The sequence below is a fragment of the Rattus norvegicus genome, chromosome 4 (genome assembly GCF_036323735.1).
Source record: "Rattus norvegicus strain BN/NHsdMcwi chromosome 4, GRCr8, whole genome shotgun sequence".
Classification (NCBI taxonomy): Eukaryota; Metazoa; Chordata; class Mammalia; order Rodentia; family Muridae; genus Rattus; species Rattus norvegicus.
Window position 1 is genome coordinate 80,542,924 of NC_086022.1, and position 26,027 is coordinate 80,568,950.

General features: G+C 38.5%; 1 protein-coding gene across 13 annotated transcripts in view; it reads left to right on the forward strand.

Moving 5' to 3' along the window:
• Pals2 (protein associated with LIN7 2, MAGUK p55 family member) overlaps nt 1–26,027 on the forward strand; it is an 80,654-nt gene that overhangs the window by 38,626 nt on the left and 16,001 nt on the right. For 10 of the 13 annotated variants that reach the window (XR_005503249.2, XM_039107787.2, XM_006236496.5 and 7 more), the window contains 7 exons: nt 6,562–6,714; nt 10,282–10,434; nt 11,096–11,323; nt 20,587–20,628; nt 22,126–22,257; nt 23,827–23,926; nt 24,237–24,305. Coding sequence is in view for 12 of the 13 variants with exons in the window: in XM_039107787.2 (XP_038963715.1) it covers nt 6,562–6,714; nt 10,282–10,434; nt 11,096–11,323; nt 20,587–20,628; nt 22,126–22,257; nt 23,827–23,926; nt 24,237–24,305 (877 nt within the window). In the remaining variant the exon portion in view is untranslated. 13 annotated transcript variants of the gene reach the window in all.

The following is a 26,027-nucleotide window of genomic DNA, read 5'->3' on the forward strand; positions in this document are numbered from 1 at the left end:
TTCAAAGGCCTTTTCTGATTCTATTGAGGCGATCCTTTGTTACAGGTTCTGTTCTAGGTCTTTTGGACTCTCTGGTTTAACCCTGGTATTTTAGGTAAATCAAGAAATTCCAGTTTTTAAAAATAGATTTTTCAACTTGATGAAGTACAGATTTTTATGAGTATTCCTCTATAATATTATCTATGTCTTGGTTGAATGTTGTAATGAGTCCCTATTAATTGCTAATTTTTAATTTAGATAATTTTTTCCTTTGTTTTGGTTAGTTAGGAATCAGCTCTTGAATTCTTTTTCTTTATTTCTATTTCATAAATTTCTGCTTTAGTTTTTATCATTTCTTAGAATATGCTGAGTTTGGGCTTGGCTTGAATTTTTCTCTTGCTCTCCTCTATGACCCATCATCACTCAGTAAGGAGTTACTTCATCTCTGCCAGGTTATGTATTACTGACTGGAGTTGTGTTTGCTGTCAATCTCAAGTTTTATTCCATAATGGTTGGCTAAGTTCTGTGGAATTGTTTTCACTTGTCTGTGTTAAGGCTTGTCTATTTCATTGGCTCCATGTGCTCCTGAGTAGATTGTATATTCTTTTAGGTGGAACACCCTGTGGAACTGTTGGGTTCATTTGATGTAAGGTATTTAATTTTAAGGTGCCCCTTTATTTTTTATTCAAAGGCCTATCTCCTGGACAAAGTGTGGTGTTGAAATGACCTAAAGTTATTGGGCCTGTGTTAATCTCGTCTCTAATTCTATTAGTGTGCCTTTCCTGAAACCCAGTATTGCCAGTTTGTTGTATGTATTTGGGCACTGTAATATTTTCTTAAGTAATGATCGCTTGATTAGAATTCAGTACCCTTTTTTTCTCCTGCTTAGTTTTAGTTTGAAATCTTATTTTGTCAGATATTAGGATGACAATGCTTGCTTGCTACTTGATTACCATATGCTTGGAATAATTTTTTTTTCTGTCTGTTCACATTAAGGTGGTTCCTTGTTTTTAAAACTAAGTTTCCAGTAGATAATATGTAAAGTTGCTTTTAAAATGTGTTAATTGTGGTCACCATGTTGTTGTTTGTTTTTATTTCTTATTTGACCTGGGAATATGGACTTGTTTCTCTGGTTGTGTGTTTGGTGTGATAATCTCACTGTCCTTAAATTGGGTCAGTGCTGGAGACGCCTGACCTGAACCTGGCCAAGTTAAGCTTTGGATAGCTGTTTAATTGGACCAGGGAAAGATGACTCCCAAAGCACAGGACTGGAGCTAGGCCTGTGACTGCAGATATGGCAGCAGGCAAAGGAAGGCTTAGGGGGGAAAGGAGCAACTCTTCAATCAGAGGTAGGTCTCAAAGCAGGTTTAAAGGCCACAGACCTAGAAGTAAGACTTCATGTAGAAATGGCTACAGGTGGGGTAAGAAAGTTCAGGAGATGAGGAAGGGAGGACGTGACTTCCCCAGCAGAGGTGTCTCAGGAACAGTGACGGTTCCTGGGCAGTAGCCTGGATCTGGGCTTGTGGGATGCCTGATAGTGGTAGGTTTGGGGAAGGGATAAGAAAGGGAAAAAGGGACTTACCCATGTCTCTTAGTTACTTTCCTGTTGCCTTGACGACACCGTGATCAAGGCAACTTTACAGAAGAGAGAGTATTGTGTTTACAGTATTTACAGTTCCAGAGGGTGAGTCCATGGCCATCATGGCGGAGAACATGGTCTCAGGCAGGCAGATGTGGTACTGGAGCAGCCTGAGAGCTTACATCTGATCCACAAACAGGAAGCAGAGAGAGGGGAGGAGGGGAGGGAAGGGGAGGGAGGGAGGGAGAGAGAGACAGAGACAGAGAGGGGGGCGGGAGGGAGAGGGAGAACACTAACTGGGAATGGCATTAACTTTTGAAATCTTAAAGTTCACACACAGTGATACATGTCATCCAACAAGGCCAGACCATGACATGTGACATTGGCTCTTTTTTATTCCTCCTCCATTCTGAATATCTTGTATTCCTTGACTTACTGCACTGGCTAGCACACCCCAGTACAGTACCCTGGGCGGAAGAGTGCTACCGCTTTGCTGGATCTCAGTGGGCAGCATCTAGTCTCACCAACAAATATAACAGAATTGTGGGTCTGTGTTGTGTATAATTCTATATCACAACCTGAAAACTCCTACATTCTGGGTAAAGTTAATGTTGTGTTCCTCTGCGTGAATATACCATAGGGTTTTTCTAGGTCAGGTTTCTGGTAGACTTTTTATATGGCCTTTGTGTTATTAAATTATGCTATTATGTATAGCCCTGTGTTTCATACATGTTCATATATCTTTAGGTCAAATTTTTAGAAAAATCCTTTAATTTTGTAGGAGTTGATGAAATCCTACAACCTGCTCACATGTGTGTTGTGACTAGAAAATACACGTGTGAGAAGCCTTTTCCCTCTGTGCTCACTGGCTTGGTCTGCTACCAGGAGTGTTAAGAAGAAAAGGAACATTTTTGTATAGTTTTAGTTTGTACATGTTTTAGTTTATGCTTGTAATTTTGTATCTTTTCATTTCTTTAGAAGTTTTAATTTCCCGTCCTGTGAATTTTTTGTTCATATTCTTAATTAGTTGGTCAGTTAGTTTGTAAAAGGTCTTTATATAAAGAAAAATTGGCCTTTTACCAGTAGAAGACTTATGTCTTGACTCTAGATTTTGTGTCTCGACATTGCTGATTCTTAATGAGAAGTGCTTTAATGTTTAGTTACATAAAATTAGACATTTTTGCATGAGACTTGAAGCTGCTTGATTTTGTGTCATATGTTGAAAGTAATTTCCAATTCTAATATAAGATACTTATGTGTTTCCTCCTCAATACCAGTTTTTAAAGCAACCTTGCTTCTCTTTAAAAAAATGGCAAATACCTTTTTGTGGTGATGGGCATCTCTGTGGCCCTAATTCTGGAACTCCCTTAGCAGTGGTGCTGGGATGCTCTGTGGTGTAAATTACCTAATAAAATTTGAGCTCCATTTGGAGAGTGAGATGATTTCTGAAAGTCTTTTGGGATTTTCATTCTAGCTGGTGTGCTCCTGTTTTGCTTGGCCTCGGGCTCTTACTTGTTGTCATACATGCAAAGGAGGACAGGAGTGGGACGCTCTACATGCCTGTTTCCTCTCATTCAAGTTCTTATGCCGGGGTCTCCGTAGAGTTGTCTGCTATTCGGGAGTTTAGGTCCTTAGATAAAAGAAAAACAATTTTTACCCCAGCTAAATTCATTTTCCATTTATGTACCTTTTCTACAAAATATTTAATAAGGAATGGCTACATTCTTAGCCCTGTTCAAGAAAATAAAATCAAAGTTTATGTATGAGATTGCTTTTTAATGGCAAAGGCAAGGTCCCAGAGACTAACACTGGTACCTTACTAATGCTATTCTTCGTAGTAACTATATTTAGAAAAATCCAGTCTGCAAGCATGCAAGGACAATACCTGAGTAAACTAGTCTGAAGTTGTAGAAGAAAATCTCAGCTCACTTTTCTGAGGTGCACATGGTGACAAGGAGCCATAGAACGACCCAAACACACCCAGAATTCCTTCATATCACAGACTGGGTGTATGGAGATAATGACTCTTATATAAAATAGAAATTCTCAAGGAAGGCGTTTAGTGACATCATGGCTAGCCATGTTAAGAATGCTAGGCCACAGCTGTCAGCCCAGCATTGGCCATAGCATGTGCTTCCCTGCTTGTGACAGGTGAGATTCATTTTTATTAAGTTATCCTGCCTTTCAGTACTGCCTTTCTGAAAGGAAAAGACTCATTTGATGAAACAAGTGACTCATTTGCCCCCTTAATTTTTCTTTTTCCTTTTTCTTCTTTTAATACAGGGTCAATACGCTATTGTGGCCCTTGTTGCTTACCTGGAATTTGCAGTGTAGACCAGGCTGGCCTCAAACTCGGAGATCCATCAGGGTGTGCTTCACTACCACCTGCTCTTCACTGGCTTTTAATGTTTCCTGAGACCCTGCGAGTTTGAGGAATTAAGTTCAAGTTGGCACTTAGCTTCTGAAAATTGCTGAATAAGTTTTGATGCTAAAGTAATTTAGAGGTCTCAAGTTTTTACAGTGCCTCAGAACCTTAACAACCCTGTTATAACAATGGGCCTGTATTGCTGTTCTAGGAGAAATAAAATTGATATTTTAAAGATTTTTGAGGAATCTCATGTCTCCAGCTCAAGTCAGACTCAACACTGTTTAGCTAAGAATGGCTTAGACTCCTGGTCCTCTTGCTTCCCCCTCTCAAGTGTTTCTATTACAGAAAGGCCACCTTCCCTGGCTGTGAAATTGATCTTGAATATATTTTAGAAATTGTTTTACCATATTAGAGTGACTAGCCATAATTTCACTAAAACCTCGAGAATTTCTGTACTTTATACTAGAGTCTTTATCTCCACAAATCCAGTCTTTGAGATGAGGGGACTTTTGGGTTATCTTCCAGTTCCTGCAGCTCCTGGGACACTCCCCGTCTGCTGTTACATTTATCCTGTTCTCACTTAGCATCACCTAACTTGTAGTAAAGCGGAAGAGGAAGGGAGATACATTATAAATATTCAAGTACTGAAGGCCTGAATTGAAGCAGTCTACACACACAGCCTTAGATATGTTAATCATGTGACGTACACAGGCAAACACTTAGAACCTGTTGACTTGATGCCTGAATGTGGTAAAAACAGGCGTCCGTGTCCTGGGGGATCTTTACAGCTCTTCCAGGAACAAAACCATGCAAGTCAGAGGGCCGAGGCGGAGTTCTGAAGCCACACAGCGCCAGACACCTGGGAAGCCATGTACTGCACACACGGCCCGGCTGTGCAGCTAGAGCGTGGCACGCAACAGTCAGCAGAGGCTCTGAAGCTTCAGAAAACCGAAACCGTCCCCAGTCGCCCATTGTTGCGTGTTCTAGTCTTTATAATAACATTGTCTATGTAAATCACACTAGGTCTTTTGACTTTCCCCCGTATGTTTAATCAAATTTGCTGCTTTATCAGTATTTGATAGCTTTCAAGATGTTTTCTTCTGAAGTCTTTCTGCCTCTGGATCCTGAGTAGTGGGGACACTTGTGTGATCCATCATACCCAGCAAAGCCTACTCAGGAGCCAGAGGCAGGGTTCAAGGTTAGTCTGGGCAACATAGAAAGGGGAAGGGAATTTACTTGCCTCTCTTGGGGAAAAAAAATCACTCTGGTAAATCACTTTGAAAAAAATATAAAAAAATGATGATTTACAAGTTACAAATGTTATATTTGGATTCTCAGGGATCAACACTGGTGGTACATACAGCATGAAAAACATCACAGCAGTATGACACTGGACATAGGGGTTTCTGTTCGGCACTTATAGAAATGTAATCTGTGTCCTATGTGGTTTCACCCTTTCCCTGTCATTAGAATTGGTGAGCAATTTGCCGAAAGAAAACGTCAAGGACGGAGGCTGTGTGATACTCCTGAGCTCGGATTAGAACTCTGCTCCGCTCCTCAGCCAGACTTTATTCTAAAATGTCTGAGGCAGACAGCAGCTTTGCGTTTTTCTTTGTTTGGCTTTGTTAAGGTGCATACATTGACAGAGCTGTCCTCCTAATCAAAGTATGAAATCTCAGACCTGCTCAAGAACTGCCTCATCTGAACTGAGGTTTTATTTAATTTTTCATTGCTAGGTATTAAACCCAATATGCATTAAGAAAGGATATTACCACTGTGCTGTATCCCTAGCCTAGATTCTCAGTTTCTATAATTTCCAATTTCCTTTTGTTTTGGTTTGGGGTGTGTGTGTGCGTGTGTGTGTGTGTGTGTGTGTGTGTGTGTGTGTGTGTGTGTGTGTGTATGTGTATGTGTATGTGTGTCCATCAGTATGTCTAAATCTTGTTTTCAAGATGGAACCTCTTTATAGCTCAGGTTCTGGCTTCAAATGACCAACCTGCCCTCCCAGGTTTCTTAGGCCTAGGATTAAAAGACATACCTGATTTACTTCCTCTTTTAAATCATTTAAAAATACTAACATGCATAATGATTATATTTTTATTCTTTTTCTTACTTTATCATTTGCTTTACTAAAACATGACAGTATACAGAGTTCAGCCTCTATTAGACACCCAGTTGGTGAGGAGAGGATATCACATGATCTTTACATAACATCTGTCCTACTCATTTTTTAAAACAATAATTATAAAGATGAGTATTTCACAGTGTTAGAGACCAAAGTCATCATACTTTATGGTATATTTACAAAATTTGTCTGTTGCTTATAATTAAAATATTAAAAATGGCTTTATTAAATTAGACCTCTAATTTTTTTTTTTATATTTGTTTGTACATGTGGACATGTCCTAGTGCTTTTGTGGAGGTCAGAGAACACCTTTTTAGGAATCAGTTCTCTTCTGCTGTGTCGGTCCCAGTGATAAAACTTAAGGTTGTCAGGCTTGGCAGCCAATACTTTTACCTGAACTATCTTGCCTACCCTCTAAATAATATCTTTAAAACTAAGAAATTATAAAGCAGTATAATATTGGCTAGAACAAAACACAGTGGCAATATTAATTTAATCCCCTCTTTTCAGGCTCACGAGAGACTTGAAGATTCAAAATTAGAAGCTGTCAGTGACAATAACTTGGAATTAGTGAATGAAATTCTTGAAGATATCACTCCTCTCATAAGTGTGGATGAAAATGTGGCAGAACTGGTTGGTATACTCAAGGAGCCTCACTTCCAGGTAACCTGTCCATGCCCTCTTCCACAGCCTTCTTGAGAAGCTAACTTCCACATGGAAGTCATTCAGTGCTGTTCAGGGCCTGTAAGAGATCTGTAAGTTCTTAAGTATTCTAATATCCTGAGGTTAGAGGAATGTAAACACATATACATGGCTATATGCAGCATAGAAATATACAGTATTTGCCACAGAAAGAAATAACCTTGACTTTTCCTTTTTGTCATCAGTTAACCCTGACTTACCATCAGACCACATCCTGGGAAAAGTTCTCCTCACTCTGATAGTGTCACTGCCACTGCCTTGGTTTGTTTGTTTGGTCTTTTTTCTTTATTATTGGGTGAGGGGCATACACCATGGCAGATATATGGAGGTCATAGACACCTGTGGAGTTTGTTCTCTCCTTTTATCTTTTGGATCCCTGAGATTGAACTCAGGTCTTCAGGGTTTGTGGCAGGAGCCTTTAACCCTCTGAGCCATCTTGATGACCCTTTTTCTTCATTGATGTCACTGTTTCTCATTCCTCCCTTGGCCTAGTATGGAACATTGTCAGAATTGTCTCAGGATCAGGGTAAATTCAATGTTCGCCATGATGAAAAGATGACAGGAAAGGTTTGTCTAGGGAAAGGAACTGTTACATAGCATACTTCACTCATAGATTCAAAGAACAACTGGCCTGTAAGTTAAGCAGTTTCACAAAGAAAAGTTTACTTTGAACAGAAACAATGGGGAATTTTTACTTTAAATCTGTAATAAAAGTGTGTGGTAGTAGAGAAAATAATAGGAAAATAGCAAGTGAATAGAAACCCCAGAAATACATCCAGCCATGCATGTTAGCAGAAAAAGTGTCACTGTTTTTCCTGCAATCTTTGTTCTCAAAATTAGATAGTAACACTCCTTTGCTTTTTTAAACCACTTTATGAGAGGCTAAGTAATTGAGTTTATGTAAAGCAGTGTGAAGTATTTGACGTTTATCTTGAGGGCGCTGGGAAACCTTGGGGTCTGGATACTTACTATACACGCAAATTAACAGTCCATGTAGGATTCCCATCGCCATCCTGAATGTGGTGCTTAGTTGAAGAGACTAAGCTCAGTCTCCCACTTCCTGGTTTTATCTGGTTGATTTTCTGATGTGTTATTTACTTTAGAAGTTCTAATTAAAGGATTAACGACTCTTCTCAAGCACATTACCTTGAACTTGAATGCATCTTAAATGATGATGCAAAATGAGTGTCAGAGGATGTAGAATGCCTGGTTCCCTACTAGGGTTGGTACTGAAATTGGTGCTTTGATTACAGGCTGTGACAGTCTTATCCTTTTTCTGAAATCCTGTCCGCTGGGAGGTAACCTAGTGTATTGTTATTTTTATGTTATACAGATGCTTTCTTACGGGGCATGGAGGGAAGGTGTTACTTGTTTCTTTGTTGGCATAGGTCTGACTACAAGCTGGCTTCTTTTACTGTTCTTCTCTCCTACCTCAGCCTCCAGAGTGTGAGCATTATAAGCATGTGTCACCACAGCAGGCTAACATTATACTAGTGTTAACTTTCTTAAAACTGGTTACCGCTAGACCAATGGTTCTCAACCTTTGGGTCTTGATCCCTTTAGAAGTTTAATGACCCTTTCAGGGTTCTTCTAGGACTACCAGGAAAAAAAAGTATTTATATTATGATTCATAACACTAGCAAAATTACAGTTATGAAATACCAACAAAAATAATTTTATGATTGAGGTTCACCTCGACATGAGGAGCTGTATTAAAGGGTCACAGCATTAGGAAACTTGAGAACTACTGCTCTAATTAATATTCCGTGCCTAAATCAATATTTCCATTAGAGATTGTAAAATAACATTTTCCAAATTGTCTCATTTCATATATGTGAGCTGGCAATGTCCTCTGAACCCAGAGTTTATCCTCAGCTGTCCTTCTGCCCTGCGACATGTCCTACTGGACAAGGTAGCAAAATGATGAGTACTACTCTTTACCAGTTTGTAAAGTAAGAGTTGTTTAAGACATCATCTTCAGTTGGTAACAAACTTTTTAGTCCTTTTTTTCACTAAATAGCTTTATGCACCAGGGCTGGTTAGTTGGTTGATTGGTTGGTATATTTTTCTCTAAATGTGGAGATTCAATTCTCTATAATAGTTATTCCTTTTGGCATTTAAATTATGCTAACTTTAGCCAGGGGTGAGCAGTCTTTTTGTATACAAATCTGTAGCTCCTGAAAACTCTTGACCAGAGAGATAAAATTATATTAATAGTGTTTCATGTAGTCACAGGAGCAAAAAACCCTGCCTCAAAATAGAAGCCCAGGTTAGAGCTTTGAATAGCTTCCAGCATTTTAAGGAAAACCTCTCCTAGAATTTCTAAGTTCTTTTCTTTTTTGAGTTGTTTTATTTGCGTACTTATGTTTGCATGTGTGTTTCACCTCTGTGCATATATGCAAAGTCTAATGGTCAAAACGCCTGATGCATGTTTTCCTCAGTTACTTCCCTCCTTCCTTCCCTCCCTCCCTCCCACCAGCTTATCACCAGTTTGCCAGCAAAGGGCCAGAGATATCCTCTTGTGTCCACTCCTCAGAGCTGGGACTACAGACATGCACCACTCTACCCAGCGTTTGATGTGCTGAATCTCACACAGTACTTAGGCTGGCGTCAAGCACTTCACTTCTCTGCCATCTTCTTAACGCTGTTTCTACATTGAATTTTCAGCATCTTGTAAATGATTTTATGAAATTATCAGAAATTGCCAATTAAGCTAGGACCCAGATCATCTGTTTCTTGAATGTGTCGATGCTTGCTATCCTCTTCTGTTTTGATTTGTCGTCTGTGAACTTGTGTTCTGCTACTCAGAGACTTTTTAACTTAGTGTTATTGCAAGCATTGAGTTAAAACTGAACTCCTTTAGGATAGAGAATTTCTAAAACATTTACTATAAAAAAATGAAATGCCTAGACAAGTACCTCAGAGTCATCTATAATAGCATACACACAGTAAACATAGAAAGCAAAATGGACGTTCTAGCTGGAACCATTTCTGGTTCTTTTCTCCTTACTTCATTTTATCTTTTATAGACTAAAACCTTAACTGGTAATATTCCTACTAGTGGTAGAAGTTGCTGATATTTATTTTCTCTTAGGTATTTTTAGCATTTCTTTTATACATGTCCAAAGTATATTACTAATATATCAGCATAATAAAAATTAGAGTCTTTATCACTCCATTATTTTTTTGTACCTTATAGCTAGGGATTAGTTAAAGACTGAAGAAGATGGCTGCCCCTGCTGATAGGAAGTTTGTCACCTCCCTCTACTTGGTTTGGAAACCTGGGTTTGGTTTCCAGTGAACATGGCACTTTAAAATAAAAATATGTGACTAAATTCTACCAGTCTCTTCAAATCTGAAAACCTGAATATGATATTATGTATGTATTTAACTTAGTTCATGTTGAGAATTTAATATTGTGTCCTTAGAAACTTTTAGCGCTGTACAGTGATAATGAACTAATAAATTATTTTTAGCAACTTGTTCCATCAGTAGCTAATAACCACAGGCTGTTTTGACTCCTTACAGTCGCTCCTGGAGGCCCATGATATTGTGGCATCAAAGTGTTATGAATCGCCGCCTTCAAGCCCAGAAATGAATATTCCTTCTCTCAATAATCAGTTATTGCCAGTGGACGCCATCCGTATTCTCGGTATTCACAAAAGAGCTGGAGAGCCATTGGTGAGTAGACATCATGGCTATCTTAGATCCGAACTGTAGTGCAGCCTAGGCTGCTCCTGATGAACTGTGGGAGCCACCCGTGCTCATTTTATCAGTCTCCTTGGCCTTCCTAGAAGTGCACAGCAGACGATCTGTCAGTCATAGCCTAGGAAATATAATCAAAAGGAAACCTTCAACTGACTTAGAAGCTAAAAATAGGCCAGTGGGCAACAGGAAAACGGTTTCATTTCTTTAGAAGTTGTCTGTTCACTTACTAATGATTACACCAAAGCAAGAAAATTGTTATTAAAGTTTAAGGTATATAAATTTAATGAACTTAAATATATTTAAATTATAAAATGTAAAGTATATACTTAAGTAAATTATACTGAAGTATTAAAAAGTACAAAGTATAAGTAGTGAAGTTAACTTTTTATTTACGGTTCCTAAAAAGAGTGATGAGGCAAGCGGGGCAAGTCAGCAATCTGTGCTGCTGTCTCTGTCTGTGGAATACAACTAGATTTGGAGGTGAACCCGATTGCATGGCTGGTCTCTGATATCACAATTGCACTTTACTAGGATTGGACAGGAAAACATGAGACGGAATTCACCAGCTTGGTTTCAGAATAATATTGTTTGTATTCATTGATCTTTATGGATTTTTTCCCCCAATTTTCTATAGGGTGTAACATTCAGGGTTGAAAATAATGATCTGGTAATTGCCCGAATCCTTCATGGAGGAATGATAGATCGACAAGGTCTGCTTCATGTGGGAGATATCATTAAGGAAGTCAATGGTCATGAGGTTGGAAACAACCCAAAGGAATTACAAGAATTATTGAAAAATATTAGTGGAAGCGTCACCCTAAAAATCTTACCAAGTTACAGAGATACTATTGCTCCTCAGCAGGTGAGCGATGATTTCCTGGATGGTGTAACAATATCGTTTAGTCACTCTACTGGACAGGTGCTTAACTGTTACTATTTTGCTAAAGAGAGTTTGTCTTGGAAACTTTTGAATTTTTATATAATGCTATCTTAGTACTATAAAGGAAATAATAAGACATTTGTTTTTGAACAATTTGAACCCTGGTATTTGGGCAGTCTACAGGCAGGTGTCAAAATAATCATAAAGCCTTTTGAAACACTTACTGTTATTGAAAACATTTTTGACATCCCTTGTTTTTCAAACATTATGCTAGGGCCTTTGAGATGGTGTAGTCTACATTACCTCCAGGTTAATTGATGCTTTGTGATATGTTAAGACAGTGTCATATATGTTAGATTAAAGATGATCTTGGATACTTAGTTTTTGCATGTTTCACATATATTTTAGGTAAAATGAATAAATGAACAGAAAAATGTGCTAATGATACAGATCTTTTGGTCTCTTGTAATGATCCTGACATAATCCTAGTTCTTGGGAGATTGAAACAGAAGGACCCCAAGTTTGGACTTTAGCCTGGGATACATACTGAGACCCCCCCCTCCCCACCAAAAGAAGAGATGGAGATGGGAGCATTCTGGTTTTGAGCTGTTTCTTAGAGGATAGGACACACTACTTAATCATGATTCTCCTCTTCAGATAGATTACATCTATGAAGTAAAGGCAGATACCTGTTTTGGTTTCATCTCTGTGGCTATGACAACTAAAACTAACCATATTACCTAACTTTCCAAAGAAAGCAATCATTGATAAAAGAAAAGACATTAGCATTTAAACTATCCCTCCTCTTCTCCGGCTGCCATCTCTGCATTTGTGTATTGCCATTTGTGACAAAATGAGACCTGTTTGAACCTGATTATGTTGGAAGAATATTTGTAATTTTATTAGCTATTAATTATAAATGGGAGTTGTTTTCCTCTGTGATCCCATCCAGAAGTCTTGTAATTAAGTTACCAATGTGTATTTGTTACTTTCTTGTTCTGTAACAAAGTGCCTGATGAAAGCAGCTGAGGGAAGAGAGGGTTTGTTTCGGCTCACAGTTTGTCAGAACAGTTCTGGTACTGAGAAGATTGTGGCAGCAGGAGCATAGGCAGCTAGTCACAGTGTATCCAGTCAGGAAGCAGTTAGAGGGAAGGCTGGTTCTCGGGTCACTTTCCCTTTTTGATTCAGTCCAGGACCCCAGCCCGTGGGATAATGCCGTTCACGTTTACTGTAGGTCTGCTCTACTCAATTAAACCTTTTTAAAACATCCTCCTAGATACTCCCCGAGGTGTGTTTCCATGGTGATTTATAATCCTGTCTAGTCAATGATGATCATACTATGTGCAGTGTGTGTGAGTATGTGTGAATAGTTTATTTCATTATATGGATATTTAGCTTTGGTTCAAGCATAAATTCTCCATTCCGCAGTGGGGTTTGGGGTTTATCTAGCCTTTACTCGGGAAGAGGATTCGAGTGTGGAGTGGAAAGAAGTAGTCATTTGGGCCTGCACAATGGTCTCTGGTACATCCGACTGTGAAAAAGTAGTGACACCATTGTGGGAAGCCTCTGGCTGTACTCAAATTGGGATTTTTATTTTTAATGAACAGAAAATGATTATGTTGAAATGGTAAGCATAAACCAAGACTGTTCTGGACAAATCTTGGGCATCTAAGAGATGCTGTGAATAAGGAAGGGCATTTGCCCTTAGAACTGACTTTCTTACCTCGGAGCTCATCATCTAATGCACTAGCGCCCACCCCCATCTCAGCCCCAGCTACTGGGTTGCTTCTGTATTCTCAGTTACCCATGGCCAAGGAAAGTCTAAAAATACTAAGAGAACTTCTGCGATGACTCATACTAAGTGTGCATTATTCTGTGCATGGTGAGAAACTTGTTCTTCATGCTTTAGTTCCACCCAGAACTGAATCACCCCCTCGTTCAGAGTATTGTATGTGGTGCCCATTCCCTGGTAGCTTTCTCGGTTAGCAGAACACCTATCCTGGTCTATCAGCTTGTATTCAGGTAACTCCTGGGGTGCATCACAGCCATAAAACATAAGCCTTGGCAATTCAGATATACCGATGCAGAAGCCATGGGTACTTCTATAGGTGTAATGGTAACAGCTCTCAATCTAGCAAGAAAAGAAAGACTACTACACTGAAGTTGCTGAGATCTGTGGTAACAACAGATCTTTTCTCCACAAAATTATAAAGGAAAAGAAATATGCTAGTTGACTGAATGACCTGAAGCAGTAAATTATGACCACAGTGTGTGATAAGTACAATAGTTAAAGCTGAGTACCTGCTTAAGTTTAGACACCCTCGTCTATCTTGGAATATGTCTTCCATGGATTCCTGTGCGTGGAGCCTATTTAGTTCTGTACCTCTCTCTGTGAGAGTAGAGGGAGAAGCTCTCCTACCAGGGTCGTGGGTTTTCAAAGCATGACAGTAGATCCTCTTTGCCAGAAACACTTGGGGTACTGGCTTTCAGTCCCAGCTCTTCTTTGAGGCATGTGGTGTGCATTTTACAGTTTAAAAACTGGGTAAGCTAGAAATTCTAGCTACTTTGGAAGTCATGTATGATTTAGGTATTCAGAAAGGTATGAATAATTCTACTTATAAAGCCTATGCTAGTTTTTGTCCCTATGAAAAATGGTTTAGGGAACCATTTTTTGGTTTTAGAAATTTCAGTCTAGGGATACTTAGCCACATTTTTGGGCTGTTGTGGCAAAGTATGACTGGAAAAGCAGGGCAGGGCAAAGTTGTTCACTATAGTAGGGCTGAAAACAGAACTAGAAAAGGACTAGGGCAACGTGTATCCTGCAGACATGTTTCCCAGTGACCTGTTACTTCTAAGCAAACCTTACTTCCTATCGCCTGTTCAGTATACATTCCTCAGTGGATTTGACCCCTTAATGAAGCTAGTACCTCTCTATGGACCTGCCTCAATGATTGGATCCATCATCTGTGGGCCATGAATTATACACACCACAGTAAGGGGACTATAAATCATAATACAGACAGACTGATAGCAGTCCCCTTTCACTTCATCTTTAAAACCAGTGTGCCCTGGACACAAGAATACTATAGGAAAAATAAGTATTAACTGTTTGTTCCAACAACATAATAGCAAATCAAAGTTAATTTTCTGTAAAAAAAAAAAAAAAATCCAAGTTGATGAAGTTTGCCCAAGGCGAACTTATTGAAAGTATGCTAGTCTCTTCCAAGAAAATCCGTATATGTAGCTGAATAACCGTAACAGAGGTATGATTAAATTTGCGCAGATTCACGTGTCTTTGCTTTTTAACAAAGCATTTTATTGAGGGCTTGCACACAGTTGCAGAGGGTTTGTTCATTATCATGAAAGACAGCACAGCTCCACAGACGGTACTGAGGAGTAGCCGAGCTGAGCCTTTGTATTCCTGATCTCCAGGCAGGCAGAGGCAACAGACAGAGACGGAGGGGGATGTAATGAGGGAGAGAAAAAGAGAAGATAGAAATATAGATAGGCAGAGATAGACATAGGTAGGTGGTCGGGTGGACGGACACTGGCATGGGCTTTTGAAGGTTCAAAGGCTACCCTCAGTGACCTGCCTCCTTCAACAAGGCCAAACCCCCTTCCAAACAGGTCAGTTGGGGAACTCGGCATGGAAATAAGTAGATGAGCCTGTGGGGGTTATTCTTACTCAAACCACTACAAATAACTTCTGTGTACCAAGAGTAGGGACTTCCACTTGAATTTGTCTTAAAGAAACATCCATTTATTGTAATGTATTCTTAGTTGTGTGAAAGTGGACACATGTACACTATATAATATCTTAAATAAAATAAAGGATGGCATTGTAGTAGGTTTTATCAAAGTGTAGAGATTAGGGATTTACAAAAATAAAAAAATAAAAAAACCAAACAATAGCTAGATAATTTTAGGCATGGTATTGCTTTTAAATACAAACTAAAGACATAATCCATGAAAGCTATAACTGATACCATTATGAATAAAAGTTCCTACTTGTGAAAGGCAATGCTAAGGGACTGAGAAAAGCTCCATACTTCAAGGAAATCTCTACAGAACAATCACGTCTGAACAATGACTGACGCTAAATGTGGCTAGTTTAACTCAACTGTAGGCTAAGAATGGATTCGACTTAAAATGTGACCAAGAGAGATGGGTGGGCACTGACTAAGGAAAGCAAACCTAGCAAACAAGTGAATGGAGAGATGCTCAAGGTGATGTACACTAGGGAAACTGAAAAGATGCAGTGCTTCACTCTCCTCAGTGGCCAAAACCAACAGAAAAACCAAGTGAGGATGCAGAGCAGCAGAAACAGACAGATCCTTGCTTGCAGAAACATGAAATGGGAGGACCTTTTGGAAGACAGTTGATAGTTTTTCTTCTTCCCCCCACCCCCATCTTTTTAAAGTTCTAGTAAAGTGGGAAAAGGAGTTGCAAGTCTGACTGCTGTATAAAGCATGGGCATGGCTGCTCTGATGTATGGTTAGGATGAAGGTTTTTGTTGTGGAGATGAGGGATCGTACAGCCACAGGCATCTGGAAGAGTCCAGAGAGGGAGAGAAAGTAGTAGACAGAACATGCCCAGTAGAATAGACCACGGTGCAGGGCCATCATGAGGGCCGAGAGAGCAGGGGCTGAGAGCGTGTGGCTGAGTCGGCAGGACTGTATAGAAATGAAAAGCTGGGGAAGGAAGTCCAAGAGCTGGAGAAGTGTAGGGAAGGGAAGCAGGGTGAGCAGAGCCAAGAGGAGCTCCAGCTGCTGAGTGCTCCTGGAGTCCAGCATGGGTTTGGTATGCGGTAGGCACCAGGGCTGGATAGACATTTGTCCTGAGTTTCTTTTGGACCTGCCAACTTCAACATCAGAAGCTGGACTCGAGCTGTTCTACCTAACCACCTCATCACAACCAACTCTAATCCCTTAGGGGGTCTCATTTCCATCGAAGTAAAAGAGCCTATGATAAACCAAAGAAACTCACACAGAGCCGTGCACTGGTGAGAAACGCCTTCCGCTGGCTCTGTTGTAGCAAACCCTTCCATACGACATTAGGATTCCACAGTGTCTAGTGCTAAAGTTTATGTTTGCACACTGCTGAATAGAAATCTACTAACATTCAGACATTCCTGGCAACACACACACTTCAGCACTCCCAGGCACAGTGGGACAGCAGCTGACCGAAATGCCACCCAGGATCTTGACCCAGCTTGGCAGTGACCAACTAGAGGGCCCTGGCAGGTGCAGTGGAAAAGCGCAGCGTGTTGCTGGAGGAAGACGCTGAGCTCCGTCAGAATTTGGATGAAGCTGCAAACAATAAAGCAGGCTGAACTGACTCAACCTCAGGAACAGAATAGCAATGGTTTGTTTGCTTTGAAAACCTTCATTTGGGATAGGATGAAACAGATTCTTAATACTGTAAGTGTCAAGATTCTTGGACTGAAGCGTTCAGTTAATGATTGCCTGTGTTCAGTTATTTGTTTGCTATTGGTTAATCCAAAGAAGCCAAGAAGTAAAGTCTAAAATAAAGGTAAATAAAGCTCTGCCTTGCTGACGTTAGAAACACACTGAGGGAGAGAAATTAATAATAATAATAATAATAATAATAATAATAATAATAATGGTAAATAAAGCTCTGCCTTGGTGACGTTAGAAACACACTGAGGGAGAGAAAGGTTGTTGACTAGCATTACCTCTTGCCAGGATTTCCTTGAGGTTTCAGTAAGCACAGTGTGGCCGCAGTGTGGCAAAAATACAGAGATAGAATTGCTGCAGAGGAAGAAGTGAAACTATAAATTTATAATTAACATGATTTCTATCATGGAACCCACCCCAGGGAGCTACAAATCTAGAAATAATAAGTACTTAATCAGATTGAGTTTTTTTCATATCAAGCAACTAAAAACATAAATAAGACATCATTTACAATAGAGTTGCCTTAATGCCTGGGAATAAATCTAACAAACTATTTCAAGTCTTTCACGCAAAAGAATTATGAAGATGTTCTGTGTAAATATAATATTATGGAAATGTCCATTTTCTTCACATTGACTTACAGATTCAGGGGTTTGTCAATGAAAATTCCAGCAAGGTTTTTCTTCATCTTGATGAGAAGAAGGGCCAGGGCACTCAAGGAAGAAAAGCAGGAGTAGTGGCATCTTTGTCCCTCCCCCTGTTGCTATGCAGCTTTAAGTGGGAAAGTGTTACTCTGGTTCCCAGTTCAAGGGTCCAGTCCACCATAGAACAGAGGGTTAAAAGGAACAGCTGTCTGAGCAGCTGGGTACCTTGGATTCAGTCAGGAAGCAGAGAGCAGTAACTCCTTATTCCCAGCTTCCTTCTGTTTTCACAGTCTAGGACTTCAGCCCAGAAGATGGTGCCACCCACAGTAGGTGGGTCTTCACACCTCAGTTAAGCTAATCAAGATAATCCCCTAATTGCAAGACCAAGGGGGCCTATCTCCTAGGTGATTCTAGTTCTCCTTGAATTGAAGGTTGGGATCACAATTATTATTTTTTTAACTATTTATTCTCTCATAACATCCCAACTATTAATGTGCAGGTCTCATATTACAGTATCTGCATAGGAATGGATAGCATGATAAGTGGAAGAGAGAACTCAGAAAGAGATCTAAGCATGTATATTACATCAGCTTATAACAGGATGGAAGAAAATTGAATATTCATAAATACCTAAAATTGTGTCAGTGTTTCATATTCCATACAAAATCAAGAAAAACAGTCAGTAAACATCTGAAAACACTAAAAATCAGTGTGCGATACTCTCTTAAACAATTCAGTTAGCAAAATTCATACACAGATCTACAATGTGCCGACTTTATTGATGATAAAAGTAGCGTGGGCATAGCACATTGGCGGGAGTGACGTTTACTAATGTCTCTTAGACTTGGATCTTTGTGTGTTCTAAAACTCAGTAGTTTCCTAGAGAAATTCTTACATATATAGTCGGAAAGTCGCTAATGAGCTTGTAAATCCTGAGATGTTAGTGTGCATCGTATGGTACTTGTTTTTTAAATGGCTACATAGTTTTAATTTACATAATAGAATTAAATCTATATCCAGAAGGCAAAGCAGGGAGTTGAATACAAGATCTAGAGTAAAGGTTATCTTGTTGGGGAAGCCAGGATAATGGATTGGGATGAAGTGAGAGCAGGAGGACCAGGTTTTGAGCTTATGTTGTGGGTGGCAAGCCTATGGTTCTTTTTTACGTAATTTACTAAATAAATACAGCATATATATATATATATATGTGTGTGTGTGTGTGTGTGTGTGTGTGTGTGTGTGTGTGTGTGTGTACACACACACACACACACACACACATATGTGAGTAACTCAAGTGTGATTAAATTGAAGAATTACAAGTTGTAATTTTTTAAGTATGCAGTTTTGTAAACATGGGTATTCATAGTGGACCTGTGATATCATTAACACAATCAAGATAAACTAAGCCACCACTCCTGAGTTCTGTGAGACTATTTGTGCTTCTCCCTCTTGTTTCTTGTGTTTTCTCCCTCACCAGGCAACTTCCCTTCTCGGTCTGTTACTGTTAGTCTATGTTCCCATATTTTCATATAAGCAGAACTATACTTACTTGGATTTCAGATTTTAATATGTTTTTATTCTTTGAGGATTTCATATGTGCATATAGTGTATTTTTTATTATGTTCACCTACTACTCCTCCTCCTAACTCCTCCCAGATCTGCCTCTCCCTCTCTCCTGACTTTGTGTCCTCTAAGTACATTTTTGCTGCCCATTTACTCAGTGTTGGGCCTGGCCTCTGCCTCTTGCAGCAAGCTTCAGCTGTGAAAGGCTCAGATAAAGGTTCCTGAGGCTCTCCCTCCATGCTGGAATGCTGACTGCCTTGATCTTGTGCAGCCCTTGTACAGGCTAACACAGCTGCTGTGAGTACAGCAGTCCTGCCGCTTCCAGAAAACACTGTTAGGCTCTCTGCTCCCTAACCTCTATCTCCTAAAGTCTTTCTGCCTCCCTCTTCCTTGGTGGTCCCTGAGCCTTGCAGGGAAGGGATTTAACACTGATGTCCTATCTGTTGCTGAACACTGTAAACACTAAATCTTTACATTTTGACCTATTATGTGTTTCTCCTTTAACTACTGTGCACCGCACAAAGAAACTTCTCTATTAATCCATGGGGATAGATATTTGACTTTATTAGCCATTTTGATACTGTGTTCATTTAGTATATGGCTCCTCACTGAGTTAACTCAGACCCAGAATGACAGAGGTTCCAATGTTCTCATTTATATATGAATCCTAGAGTCAGTTTTTTGATTTGTGTCTTTGTGATCTTGGTAATTATTGCCAAATTATCCTCCCAGGAGCTTGGAGCCTTCTTCCACAAGCCTGTTAGGTTAGGACTGTTAGCCAGTATCCTGTCTGCAGAATGTCAAATATTTGGGTTTCAGTCAGTCAGTCAGTCAGTCAGTTAGTTAGTTAGTATGAAGAAGGTGTTTTTCTAGTAGTGTTTTAATTTTCATTTCTACTCAGTAGTTTGGACACCTATGTTTAAAGCTATTTGTACTTCCCTTTGTCTACTGTCTATTTTAAATCATTGGCCATTCAGTTTCTCTCTAATGGTGAGAATACAGAAATGCTGCTTAGTAACTTAAGACTGAGCAGTTGACATTCATAAACTATTTTGTAGTGTAGTTCATAAAATACAGCAAGTCAACTAATATGCTTTTAAAATTTTTATAAAATTCCTAGGTCAAAGACTACACTAATTGATTTTTCAGACCAATTTTAGCAAAGTTTAATCTGAGTTTTTGAGCACGAGGGTAATGTTTCAAAACTAGTTTAATAAGCCAAAGAACTAGTCCTCTTCGTAATCCTTTTATATCTGAGTTGGATGTTGGTATCTCCAAACAGGGTAATTTGGAGTTCACTTGTAGTTTTACAGAATCTTCTTCCACAGTCGAGAATGACGAACACGCTTGTGTAGGTGGCCTCTCTCCAGAAGTAAGGAATATACTGCTAGTTTTATAACTACTCACACAATCTCTGCTCTGTCTCAGGCCAAACGCCTGTGACTTTTTGCTTGTGTTATTTCTAATTTACAGGTGTTATAACCTGTGAACAGTTAGTTAGGGAGGAAGTTGCTTTACTAACGAATGAAGTAATAAAATGAGCCAGTAGCTAGCTTATGTTTTGTTAAGTTATAAGGTAAAAGTCTGGCTTTATTTATGCAATTGAAAAATATATTTTTAGAGTTACGTCAATATGGAGAGGCATCCAGCCCACGTCCGTCAGGTATGATATCATATGAAAACATTCTCTGGTATTCCCATTGTTCTGTCTTAGCAGCCAACTAAATTTACCTTGATTAAACTTTATCATCTTGAGTTGTACATTGCCCGAGCCTTGAGCTGCATGCTGAACTCAAGTTAGCCACTTGTCACAGTTTAGTAGTCTTAATATTGTGTGCATGCTTGCTTTTTAGATGCTTCTAAATTTATGTGTCAGGGAAAAAGTGGCTTCCTGGTTTGTTTAGCATTGACTCTCAGACTTTGCAAAGTTGTTGCAAATGGTCTACGGCTTTCTATCAAGATCACATGCAACCAATGTTTAAAAATACCTTCCTATGCATCTTTCACACTGGGTGGTTTTTTTAAGCATGCTAATAATATAGTATATGTACTTGTACTATTTGAAAGTTTTGTTTCTAGTTGAAGTATGATAGACATAGAAAAATAACATTGTTAATTTGACTAATTGAATGCTTTTCTGCTTATTAAAATTTATCTGCTGATTAATACTAAGGCTTTTCTGTAGAAGATAAAATTTGAATTTCTATAAATATGTATGAAGTATGTCTATTTTAAGAAAAGAGTTGATCTAAACTTGCCATCAAATATTAAAAGTGATTAATTAGAATTCAAATTAAAATAAACAAACAATATGTTGCAAGCACTGGAGATCTTTAACAGTCTAACTGGCATACTTTTATTAGGAAAGCAAATTTAAGAGAAATGTGTATATTTGAATTTAAATTAGAAAACAGTTAAGACATTACTAGTGTTTGTCTCATATGTAATGTAATGCTAATTTAAATTTAAACATATAAATCACAGTAAGATGATCAAGAAAGTATTTTCCTTATTTGTTTTAGCCAGTGTAACTGTCTGATTAAAATATACTACTAGAGGTTAAGTTGAGTTCTTAATGTTTTAAGGTTGCCAGATATATTTTAGGTCTTCAAGATAACCATTGTTTAATTTGCTTTCGAGGTGTCTGAACAGTGTCAGTCCTGATACATTGGAAATATATGCCTCAAACTAACTGCATACATTATCTCAGGATTTCAACTGCAAAATGGCATTTATTTAAATTAAAAGTTATGCAGTGTTTGTTGGGAAATCAGATGAAAAGATTGGAGAGGGGAGAAGGGTAGAATGCAGTGATTATTATACACTTGCTGACTTAAGATTAGTTGTTAAAGGGAGTGGATAATATAACTTAGTGGTAGAGCACACACCTACTCACATGCAAAGCCCTGGGTTTCAAACCCTCATATCACAAAAGAAACAGGAGTTTTAAAAATGAACAAAATTTTAATGTAGCAAAATGTTTATTTTTCTGCTATATAAAAATCATTATATTGATATTCTAATAAATTGATTTTTTTATTTAGAAGAATAAATTTCTTATCTGAAATACTTAGTGTCATTTACAATTAAACAGTGGTTCGGTTTCAACATCCAGTACTTAGTGATGTACATAGTCTTTTTCACTGTGCTATGTTTTTAGGTGTTTGTCAAGTGTCATTTTGATTATAATCCATTCAATGATAACCTGATACCCTGCAAAGAAGCTGGACTGAAGTTTTCCAAAGGAGAAATTCTTCAGATTGTAAATAGAGAAGACCCAAATTGGTGGCAGGTTAGTATGATTCTCAAAAGAATTCCTCATATGCTTTTCTGTTTTCAGTCTTTGATCTGCCCAGCATCTAAACGTGTGGGAAGCATTTGTTCTGTGATTTTTCTTGCATGAACAGTTCCTGCTTTATGTCTGCCAGCTTTGTGGACAGAAGACAAAACTGAAAGAGAATTTTTGAGTGTAAATAAAAGCAGGCATAACCTGCCTGTGGCACTGTCACCTTTCTAAGGATTAGGTGGAGCAGTTATTTCCCATGGTTAGTTGCCTTCAAGTATGTTTTAGGGCAAGAAGAACTTTGTGATCAGTGTTTATCAATGTTTCTTGACTTTTACATGAGCTGATACAGTATTCAAAGTTGAAGAATGACAAGGAAACTAGAATCTCTTCAACTTTCAGAGCTGATTCTGTCTGCATTAGAGAACAGGGTAAAAGATGAATGTCCCAGACCCAGTGCCAAACATACACCTAGCTGTTAGTGGTAACTGGTGTTAACAGTGATGGATTAAACGACTTCTACAGAGAGGTGATCTAAAGGATAAGAACCTCTTCACAGTGTGCACAGTGTGTAAATGAAGACATTTTTATCATTTAGTACCTCACGGTGAGATGACTAGGAGTGACACAGCTCATGATCTCAAGGTCTTCACTGAAACACTTAGAGGCTTTCGAAATATCTGATAACTTCCTATGGCTGATCACAGACCTTCCAGGTTTTCTGTTTTACCTTTCTGTAAATGTTCTCTCTTAGTTTTCTAATCCTTTTCCTGTCATTTGAGTCTCTTTCTTCAATTTGATAATCTCATTTAATTCCAGTTTTCAGGATTATTAAAAACTGATAAACAGGTTTTTTATTCCAGTTCTAAGAAGAAAGACACTGTGATATGAATCGTTATCATTGAAAAATATCATTTGTTCTGGCGCTAGAGAGATGGCTCAGCTTATTAAGAGCCCTTGCTGCTCTTGTGCAGAACCCACATAGCCAGCACTCATGTTGGGCTGCTCACAGTCTCCTGAACTCCAGCTCCTCTCGTATATACACACACAGACCCAAAAACACCTGAATAAAGTATTTTTTAACTACTTACTTTGATTTTAAGGTTTCTGTGTTTGTACTAGATAAAAGTTTTACCTATTTTAAATTTATTTATTACCTTGGGATATTCAGATTCTTATTAGCATGAATTAAAATGTATTCATTGTATTCCCAGTATTGGGAATTCTTTCTATTGATGTAGACTCAGGAAATAACGCTCTAGGATGAAGGTCAGTAGAAATGGCTTAGAAAGGATAACGGATAAGATGCTCCTGAACTCACCCCGCCCACCTCTCTCTCTCTCTAAATAAAACATTTAGTAGTATTTGAGGAGCCTGCACATTGTTAATGAGAGTTTCAACATGTCATTACCAGTTGACATACATGAGTCTTAGATACAAATGGCTTCCTTTGTTTAAACACTGTTCCATGGATTGAAAGAGTGTTTTCCATAGGACACTAACTTTAACTGACCAGCATTTGTACTTACTAAAATATTGTCTCCAATTTTGGTCACTGATACATTAATTTGATTCTAGGCTAGCCATGTGAAAGAGGGAGGAAGTGCTGGTCTGATTCCAAGCCAGTTCCTGGAAGAGAAAAGAAAGGCATTTGTTCGCAGAGATTGGGACAATTCAGGTGAAGAGCGTCTCACAAGTAACAGGCAGGGAGGGGCTGGGCTCACCTTCTTTTCCTCTTTTTATCTGAAATCACAAATGAATTTATTTGAAATACATGGAGAATTAATTTTTCCTGCTCATCATCTTTTTCGTTTCTAAAGTAATTTTTTATTCTTTTCTGCCACCTACTGGTAGTGTATCAAATTTCAATGACAAATTCATCCCTTCCTAGGAAGGGTAAATTCTCTTTACCTTCTCATAAAATGTAACTGGGCAGTTTAAGGTCATGTCTCATTGTATCATCTAAGTTAAGCCTTGTCATCCTCCAGGACCCTTTTGTGGAACTATAAGCAACAAGAAAAAGAAAAAGATGATGTACCTCACAACCAGGAATGCAGGTACATTTGCAATCCCTTTGGAAGATCTAAGTAAACAGCTTTATCATTAGTTAACGTGTTTTAACCTCTGAATGTGTCACTTAAAATGAACTTAATTTATATTAGTGCCAATTACTGGGTCTGGCATGTGCATACTTGAGAAAATCTTAAGTTGCAGTTTGTGAATATAATTTGCAGCAAGAAGAAGTTGTTAGGAGTTGTGCTTGTCCTAATGAGAATTCTATAGACAGTCCTTATGTGGAGGACTCTGGCGTAGAACCATGTTCCTGAAGGGCAGAGTGCCTTCACGGAGATGTTAGCGTTGGGATGAAGGAGAACAAGGTTGCCATAAGGTCAGGGTCACTTGGAGAAGATGGCACTGGGCCAGGTAAAGCATCTAACCCAGTGGGTCAAACTCTAAATCCTTCTGCCGCTCCCTAAATCTTCATCTTAAAGAAAGGAATGTCTTTTAAAGAAAACATAATGGCAATCATGAGAAGTCATAGATGTGTTTATTACCTTCATTAGAAGATCGTTTTACAGTTAAACACATCAAATTGTCAACATACAGTTCTTCTTTGTCATTTATGCTTCAAAAGCTGAAAAAAGTTTTTAAAAAATCAAGTCAAAGGCCTGGGAGTGTAGCCATTGCCTAGTATGTATAAGGTGCTGGGTTCAATCCCCAGAACTAGAAAGGAAAATAAAATTAAAAAACTGCCATACTAATTGAGTACATTACAAATTTAAACAAAACAAAACAAAAACAAAAAAATCAAAAACCTTTAACCTCAGTAGCCATGAAAGAAATGTAGATTAAAATTACTTTGATATTCTATCTTACCCCAAACAGAATGACCGCCATTAAAAATAATATTCTGTCAGGATGAAAAGAAATGCTTTTGCCCTGACAGTAGGAAATAAACTAGTCCAGCCATCATAGAAATTAGCCTAAGAGTAGACTAGGATTCCCCACATTGTACCACTCTCCCGACTCCAGGAGCACACCACAGGAATGCTGCATGTCAGGGTCACTGCACCACAGTTCAGGAATTTTGTAATTAATCTAAGTGACCATCAATAGGAGAAATAAAATAGGATATATAGATGCACCACAGAATGAACTTATTTCTTTTGCAGAAAAAGAAATACAACTGGAGGTCATTATGTTTAACAAACTAAACCCATCTTAAAAACACAAACATGTTTTTGCCCACTTGTGGACCCTAGACTTTGTATAGATAAACAAAAGCATATATGTATACAGTTGAAATTAAAGGAGAAGGGAAATCATGAAGGAAGAAAGAAGAAGGCAAGGGTGGAGGGAAAGGGTAGCTGGGCACAGAAAGGTGTGTTCAAAGTACATTGTGTGTCTGCAGGACAGTGGCCTTATGTGACCTGGAATAATAAAAACATTTAAGAAGGAAGCTAAATGTAGAAACTATCAGGTTATTTTTCTTGACTTCAAGCTACCTCTATGCTAGTAATAACACAGTATAAAGAAAAATCATACAGGAGGGAGAAATGGTGTTTTTACTCTCCAATACTGGTTTAATTTGGTATGAAGAAATTGTACTAAGAAGAAATTGTTGAAATAATACTGTAAGGATGAAGTGTTCTTACTGCAGATAGAGTCAGGCACTGAGGATAGGTGGTTCAGAATCACTGTTTTTAATATATATATTTAATATATATATATTATATATCCTTAAAATTTTTAGCAAGCTTTATAACTTTTCACTTGAT